Below are 8,726 nucleotides of genomic sequence, written 5' to 3'. Positions count from 1 at the left end.
TTGGGAATCAACACGTTGATGGAGCTTATCACAATTACTCACTCTTCCATTTAACTTTCTTCTCACATTCATTCATTTGGGAGAACGGGAAGGAGGAAGGGAAGGAGGGAATCACCACCACCACCCAGCAACTGCCAGGGGAGTCCGTGCCAGGTTCCATGACGGAACAGGCACTGAGATGAGGGGGATGCAGATTCCGAGGGAGTCGTGGTGGTGGTGGAGGTGGTGGAGAGGGGACGGGGGTCGGCGTGTGATCGATTATTGGTGACCCTCCATTCCCTCCCCTCCCTCGGAAGGAAGAAAGGAAGGAAGGAGGAATCGCAGCCCTGCTTCGTCCTGCTCGGTGACCGACTGACGAGAACTGGTCGTCGAGGGAAGAAAGGATTTCCAGTCAATTTTCTGTTGCATTTTCCTTGCATCCATGCCCCAGCGCTACAGAATCGAGACAACACCTACGGAAGGAAACAAACCCGAGGTGGAGGAGGAGGATCGACGGTAGCTTTGGTGTGGTGGCATCCTCGTTGACTCGAATCCCGATAAATCCGTGTATAGTTATTTATTCAATTTTGCCTTCCCCTTATATAGGGTTTTGGGTTGTCGCAGATGCAACGACCTTCGGCGAGGTCGTTGATGTCCATTTTAATTCTGGGACGGACTGCCGACCGCGTTTGATCGTGCGCCGGGTTCGAAGCGTCTCCCTTGAGTGGGGAGGCGTGTAGCAGGTGATGACGATCTGAGTACTCGCTCACAGTGTTTGTGATTTCGGGTAGCCGGTTGAAACCAGGCCATGGATGTCGCGATTTCGTAGTGTTTGAAGCCGCCATTTTGGTGACAGGTTGGCGTAGCGTTTATTTGTTTATTTATTTTTTTGTATGCGTTAATCGTGTCTTTCGAGTGTTGCACTGCTTCGCCAGGAGATGGCCGCAATAATAGCCTTACCAATACACTTGTTATCTGTGTAGATCTTGTCGAACATCGGACTGGAAATAGAGGAAGTAGCAGTGTGCACTATTTGCTCTTGTGTTGCAGGTGGTGATGTGCATATGTGCGGTCAATTGATCTCGTTTAGTCGTTCACGTGCTACAACTTGCTAGATCATTGTGAACTGCTTTTCTGCCTGTTCATTGTTACGGGTCACCGCCTCAAGTTGTGATTCTTTTGGGGATAATCGTTGCACATTGTAGAAACTTAGGTTTGCAATCATTCTCAGGTTCGTAGACACGAACGCCGTCCATCTGGACCGTGTGAAAGTTTTGGTTCAGAGGCGAATTATAGTGGCAGCATTGAGTGCTGTGAATTTGAATTACATGTGGATTGCCTTCGTTATTCTGAAACTCTCTGCCGTTGTTCCTGTACGATCTTTCGTACTTGTTCACAATTTTTCATTAGATTCGTTGTTGTCGCGGTCTTGACCTTTGCACTCTTCTATGCTACTTCAGGGTTAGGAAAGAGGTTGCGTTTTTGGTATTAACCTTGTGCATGCTGACGATTTCTGAACATGCTTAGGCACTATTGAAATGACTATGTCCTCTTAAACCAATATATCTTGCTTTTAGGTTTTGGGATTATTGGGGCGCACACTCGAAAGTTAACTGGAAGAGATAGTGTTTGTGGTGAATGATTCAGACGGTTCCCTTAATCAAAACTAGTCATTTGTTATGAAATGCCTTGAGCTTCGAGCAATCTTGTGTAAAAGACTTGTGAATTTTAGAACCCTAATTTTACCTGCCTACTAGTGCAGCAAATGACAGTCTATTGATAGCGACGGATTAACTATATAATGAATCGCCACATTCAATTCTTTAATGCACACTGCAGTATCGTTGCCTTTTGTGACTTGTTCCTATGTTTATTGCTCGGATTGTGTGTTTAGTCTCCTTCTCGACCTGCCTACCTTGCACCCATCTTTACTCATTTTTTCTCAGATATTTATCTCCTTACAGAGTACCTTTGGAGTGTAGCTTCTTGCGAGCACGTGATCGACTCTGATTTGCTGTTCAGAGGAGTGGTTCAGAGGTCATAATAAAGGACTTCTGGAAGTGAAGTTTGAGGCCCAAAGAGGCTTTCAACGGCATGGCTGCTCAAGTTGTGGAAGAACCACCAGTAGTGGATGCAGCGAAGGCTGAGAAACTGAAGGCAGCTGCTAATGCTGCATTCCAGGGTAAAACATTTACTCGAAACTCTGTCGTTCGAATGGCCTCACTCATGTGCATGGAGCGTTGGCTTCGTGCATGCAAAACGATTCGCGTTCATACTTTTTATTCCTGATTTATCACTCTTTCAACTACTTAAAGTACGAGGACAAACACTATGCGACGCTTACATTCTTGTGCTCATAGTGACATCTTACTTTTGGTGATGATGCAGCAAACAAATTTTCCTCTGCAATAGAACTGTACAGTCAAGCTATTGATCTAAATTCTCAGAATGCCGTGTATTGGGCCAATCGCGCTTTTGCCCATACGAAGATGGAGTCGTATGGGAGTGCTATAGAGGATGCTACAAAGGCTATCGAAATCGACCCTAAATATTCAAAGGTATTGTGGCAAATTCTTCGTTGGGACTAGTTGATTTTGATGTTCGTTCCATCCTTTGAAGGTGACGATCATGTGTAAGGGTTATGCTAGAATATATTGCCATTGCAGATATTGAGGCCTCTCTGTGTGCAGGGATACTACAGAAGAGGAGCTGCTTACCTGGCTTTGTTAAAATTCAAGGAAGCTTTTAAAGATTTTCGGCAGGTAATTTCTTGATTTCGGCTGATCCGAAATCCTTTTTGATGTTGCTTCTGACAACTTTGTTCTGTCTGAAGGAAATGGCAACAATTGTTCCAGCACCCAGTAATGTCAAATTGTTCTGTTTTAAGGCATAACTATGTGTTGATCACGTGGTTACGTATATAGAAATGCAGGTTTAGTTTATTGCTTGAGCGGGTTTCTCCATTTCAACTATTTCTTAGGTTCTATAATTTTAACTTTTGGGAAAATGAATTTATCTAACATCATATTCCATTCTTTCAATCACTTAGCATTTTAATTTGATGGGTCGAAGTTTTACTACGAATAGTACTTACGTTTTTTCTGATATGAGCTATGGGCTTAAATTTCTTGTAGGGCTGTACTGTATCAAATGTATGATATACAAGTTTGAGCAGTGTTTATGATCTATTTTATGGAACGATCTTTTCATTTGTGTATTTTTATGTTTTAGGTCCAAAGGATGGTGCCCAATGATCCAGATGCAATCAAGAAGCTTAGGGAATGTGAAAAAGCTATTACTAAAATCAAATTTGAGGAAGCAATTGCCATTAAGGATGAAGAAATTCATTCTATTGCTGAGACTTTGGACTATCATACTATAGGTACACTTTTTGTGCATGTTTTGGATGACTTTGACAGATTTGTTAATTTAACTAAGTTCTCCGTAATTTTATTGGCATTTATTTGTTGTGTACATTAGAATAGCTTTGTTAGCTTGTTTAATTTGAGATTATTGGATTGTTGCCGAGAATTTTTTACGGATGGCTGGTTTAATTCGTGGAGGGTATATACTGACCAGTAACGTACGTTCATGTTTTCAATGGTGTCTGCAGAGGTGGAGAAGTCTTACCAAGGGGCTAGAATAGAAGACGATAAAATTTCGCTGGATTTTGTGAAAAAAATGATGGATGACTTCAAGCAACAGCGCTCCGTTCATTCCAGGTAAATATCAGAACATATTTTTAGTACTACAGAGGAAGATTTGATAGTTTTAACGAGGATTGAAATTGTCGTCATCGGAATGCTTCTGTTCTTACATATTGATGTGGAATTTCTTCTTGAAAATCGCTGTTCGATATATGAGTCTCTGAACTTCGAACAGATAAGGATGTCACAAGTTCGGCCCTTCTGGGAGTTTTAGCGAAGTGTCATACAGTAGACATTGTGATATGGTGGGCGCACATAATCATTGATATTGTTTGAAAAAAACGGATCTCTTACTGTATTGAAATCAAGGAATCGTTACTGTCGATTGTTTTGAAATTTGCTGGGACCTCTCTAATCGCTCGGTGCATATGAATGTAGCATTCTTAGAGTTTTCTGCAGTCGGATTAATGTCGCTCTAATTGGTTTCATAATGTTTATTTTTTTATTTTTGTTTTCAGGTACGCCTTTCAGATACTCATGCAAACGCGAGAGATTTTGTTAGCAACGCCTACTTTGGTTCACATAACGGTTCCTGACAGAGGACATTTTACTGTTTGTGGTGATATTCATGGACAGGTACTATAAAATTCTTTGTAGGGGCAATGCTTTGTATTTTCCGTGTGTTACTTCATGACTTGGTGTTTGACATGATTTCTAACTAGGAGGATGATGGAATTGACGCAGTACTATGACTTGCTGAACATTTTCAAGCTTAATGGTCTCCCCTCGGAAGAGAATCCTTATCTCTTTAATGGCGACTTTGTTGATCGTGGCTCATTTTCGGTGGAAGTTATTCTTACTTTGTTTGCGCTCAAATGTCTCTATCCTACAGGTAACATCTGATTGATTTTCTGCTTTTACTGCTTTTTATTGTTCTAAATTATACGTGACCCCTACTCAAGTTTGGTTTGCAATGTCGATCATTTGCGTATAATAATGAAAATTATTGCAATGAGAAATAATAAGATCTGTAAAATAGTATACCATACTATTTCTAACCAACTCAGATAGGTATCTTTGTTTTGAACGACCTTTTACGTGGTTCCTTGGGTGGTGCTGATATTCGGGGATAAGTTGTTTTTTTTAATGTTGATATGGAAACCTACCCTACTTAAAACCACATTTGGAAGACGAAAATTACTGTGAAAGATTTATAGGAGGCGTACATCATCTACCAATGGTTTTTATTTGCAAATGATTTTTTTGTGTCATTTTGAAAGATTACCCTTCGCTCATTTGGACACTTGCTGCATAGTTATACTATTGCGAAAGAATTGATTTTCACCACAAAACTACTAAATTGTATTTTTGATCTTTTTGCATATTTTTACCTGCGATTATTTGAACCCTTAGCTTCCCTTATTCCTAGTTGGTGGGTATCAGGGATTGCCATGTTTGGAATGAGTGATTATGGTTTGAAAAAGTAAGTTGTGATGAGTTTGTTGTTTTTGTAAATCAGGAGACTGAGTCCTGTCAATTTTTTTATACCCTGCCTAACATGTTTTTGTGTGTGATTGAATAGGACTGTACCTTTCCAGAGGTAATCATGAAAGTAAGAGCATGAACAAAATATATGGTTTTGAAGGAGAAGTCAACGCGAAGTTCAATGAGACTATGACGAAGCTATTTGCCGAGATTTTTTGCTACTTGCCGTTGGCGAATGTTCTGAATAACAAAGTATTCGTAGTCCATGGAGGGCTCTTCAGTAACGATAGTGTGAAGTTATCTGATATAGCTGCAATTGAACGGTTTAGGGAGCCTCCTGATGAAGGTACGTGATGGTGTACTACATCCCTATGACTTTTTATTTCCGATTTTCCGTTCAGCCACAGGTTTTGAAACATTCTTTATGGTATGTTAAGATGGTTACGTCTGGGCTCATATTTTTGTACATTCGGATGACTTCGGTTGTAAGCACCCCTTGCTATGCTTCTTTAACTATTGTCTTGAACTGATCCCTATCAGATTAGTTTGCGATCAGAAAGCTAAACGCCAAATACATTTGTGCTGCCATGAAGCTGGAATGGAGTTCTCAGTGGCTATGTAGCTAATATTTATCTCTTAGTTTTTACAGACAATATGTTTAAGCGTTCTTATGCCAGTCTTATCCACATATCGCGTAGCAACATTTTTTATTAATATAAATTGTGCAGGTTTAATGTGTGAGCTACTGTGGAGTGATCCTCATCCTGGCACGGGACGTGCACCTAGCAAACGCGGTGTTGGTGTTGCGTTTGGATCAGATGTCACTCACCGTTTCTTGGAAGACAACAATTTAGGTATGCCTTGGTCATTATTTAGAGTTTTTTTTGGCTGTTCATTTACAGAGCTTTCTTGATCGTACATGCGGTTTTGATTCAGCAGTAGCTGCTGCTGTGTTTTTGTTGTAATGATCACATTTTTACTCTTCTTTTCACAACGAGTTGCGTGACTGCATAGCATCAATTTTATGAAATCGTTGATCATGGTGTCAATTTGAAAGGCAATATGTTGGTTTTCCATGTTGTGTGATGGTTGAACCTTTCTGTAACAGAGCTAGTGGTGCGGTCCCATGAGGTCAAGGATGAGGGCTATGAAGTGGACCATGGCGGCAAACTCATTACTGTCTTCTCTGCACCAAATTACTGTGATCAGGTAAATCATATTGGACAAGCTTGTAGCTTTGACCCAGAATGTCCATGCGGTTTGAAAACACGGCATCTTTTGTGCTAAGTTGTACTGATCTTTTACATCATCTTATGTCTGCAGATGGGTAATAAAGGAGCTTTTATCCGATTTGGGGCGCCAGATATGAAGCCTGAGTTCACGAAGTTTGGTTCAGTGGTGCGTTTCCACTATTCTCACCATAAGAAAGCAGTAGTGCTTTATAACAAGAGCACCCTCCTGCCACTTAATTTGGTTTGTGTGTGCTGTCATTTGATGAATATTACGTTTTGTTACCTACATCAGCTTACTCCATCGGTTTATTTGTGTGTTTCATTAATCATTTTTACAATTGTCCCTGATCTTTGTTTAACTTTATTTATCATCTGTCTAACTTCGATTTTGCAGTGGCATCCAAACGTGAGACCTATGCAATATGCGAACAACTTTTTTAATTTTCTGGGTTAGAGGTGATATTTTATTTAATATAGAACTTGGTTTCTCTATGATATTTTCTGGTTCTGCAGAATGTTGCTTTGGTCTTCAGTGAGGATCTGTGTTTGACTTTCTAATGAATCATTCTCGAAGAAGGTATTGTAATTGACGGTAAGTACCATCATGCCAAGTTCATGTGGAACTCTTCTATGTTGCTGATGAATGGTTCCATGGGATACTGCTTTTATGTCCTTGTGAACGTGAAGCTCTTTTTATCAATTTTTGGATATCTACTGCAATGGACATGAAGCTTCGTGCAAAATAGTGGGAGGAACAAGTCGCTTTTCAAGTTTCTCTCTTGCTTGCTTGCTTGCTTGCTTGCGTTGTATTGAAGTTGGATGGTGCAAAATTAAATGAACTAAGTGGGGATTGTACGTAATTGTATCCCTTCAAAATGTCTCAATTTTCAGCAAGACGATTCCGATTAATTTGAGCGCACATAATTTTCAACTTAGGTGAACACTAAAATTTTCGTGTTGTAGCCAGAAGATTTCCTACCAACCCTTGACAATGGATCTTTTGTTGAGTTGAATGAACTTTTTTAGGCTCAAGAGTTGCATCACTTCCACTGTATATCCACTATGCTTGGACTGGAAAATATGGTCAAAATGTGCACGTTCAAGTTTTTGATGGTGATCTGTGGAACATGTATACGTAGATTTATTCTAAATTTACCCGATTGGACGAAGGACTCAATATTTTAGATCACTATCAAGTTACTTCGCATTTGAAGTAAGTATGCAGGGAGTACTTGTATTTTATTGCAGATCATGGACAGAGTGACACACCTGAGAAATTGGATAGAAGTCGATCCCTATCGTTTTGAAATTTATATGTGGCTTTGGTATCTCTTTGGATGTCCCGTGCAAAGCATGTGAGACACTCACGTCTATTGAGGAATACATACTTACAGCAGATTCAGAGGCGCCCTCCAGGCATTTTGAGTGGTCATTTGGGGCTAATCTCAGCATTTGGGAACATTGATAATATTGTGCTGTACAAAAGAGGAGACTTATTGAATTTCCAGAAGGTTATTTTGGGACTATTTCTCTTCTTTTGTGGGGTATCAAAATGATTCTGACCGAATGTTTGTAGGATTGTCTAACAGTGAAGGCATTTTCTTACAATCCAGTTATTATTGTTATTATTATGACTGTCAATTTATATCTACAGTTGATTTGATTTTGTTAGCAATTACAATAATTATAACCAATAATTATAAAAACAAAATCCATACCTAAAGTGCTTATGTTTTACACATCAAATATTTTGTTCAATATGATATTTCACAATAGGATTTTATTATTATTATTATTATTATTATTATTGTTGTTATTTGTTGATTTGGTTAATTTTCCTAAGCATAAATTGTTTGTAAAGTAAGATACTATTTATACACTGTTATCGAACTATTTTAGGGAATAATTCTTTGAGTTGGTATAACAGTTTTGTTACTTGTGATTACAAGTATAAGATAACGTCATGTATAACGTCAAAATACAATTTAAACTCAGAAATAGAAGTAATATTATTTGTGGTCTAATTGAAAAAGTCTATACATAATTATTTTTTTGGAAATATATGTATATTTCATGTGTTACAATTTTATAAATAATTACTAAAATTATTATTTTCATTTTATTTACATCTTTCAGTATTCTATATAATGAGGAATATCATTTGTACTAGTAGAGATATTACTTGTCTTTGCTAGAATAGTTTTAAATAATTTAAGATTCCAAATAACTAAAAACATAAAATTATAAAATTTTCTTTTATGTATAATTATAATTGAGATTATAAGAAACCGTGAACACTTAATAGATAACCAAAACACTATGTATATATATATATATATATATATATGAACTAGATTGTTTCTACAGCTTGTGTCTCATGTTT

General features: G+C 38.4%; 1 protein-coding gene across 7 annotated transcripts; it reads left to right on the top strand.

The window, feature by feature from the left end:
- The first annotated feature begins 506 nt into the window (after nt 1-506).
- LOC112285232 (serine/threonine-protein phosphatase 5) lies at nt 507-6,966 on the top strand. 7 transcript variants are annotated; one of them, XM_090251865.1, is made up of 14 exons: nt 507-722; nt 963-1,029; nt 1,944-2,161; nt 2,368-2,537; nt 2,670-2,741; nt 3,211-3,361; nt 3,593-3,701; nt 4,145-4,262; nt 4,371-4,518; nt 5,209-5,457; nt 5,840-5,965; nt 6,220-6,320; nt 6,435-6,509; nt 6,738-6,966. In XM_090251865.1, exons 3-14 carry the CDS (start codon nt 2,074-2,076, stop codon nt 6,795-6,797), a joined length of 1,467 nt encoding a protein of 488 aa, XP_090107991.1. In that variant the 5' UTR covers nt 507-722; nt 963-1,029; nt 1,944-2,073; the 3' UTR covers nt 6,798-6,966. The 7 variants fall into 7 exon arrangements, with proteins under 7 accessions (XP_090107991.1, XP_090107993.1, XP_090107995.1 ...); XM_090251867.1 differs by having other exon boundaries at nt 559-835; XM_090251869.1 differs by lacking the exon at nt 963-1,029 and having other exon boundaries at nt 559-722; nt 1,962-2,161.
- Nucleotides 6,967-8,726: the final 1,760 nt, after the last annotated feature.

Source organism: Physcomitrium patens, chromosome 7 (genome assembly GCF_059467195.1).
Source record: "Physcomitrium patens ecotype Gransden chromosome 7, ASM5946719v1, whole genome shotgun sequence".
Lineage (NCBI taxonomy): Eukaryota > Viridiplantae > Streptophyta > Bryopsida > Funariales > Funariaceae > Physcomitrium > Physcomitrium patens.
Note: the sequence above shows the minus strand (reverse complement) of the source record. Positions and strands in the feature narration are given on the sequence as shown.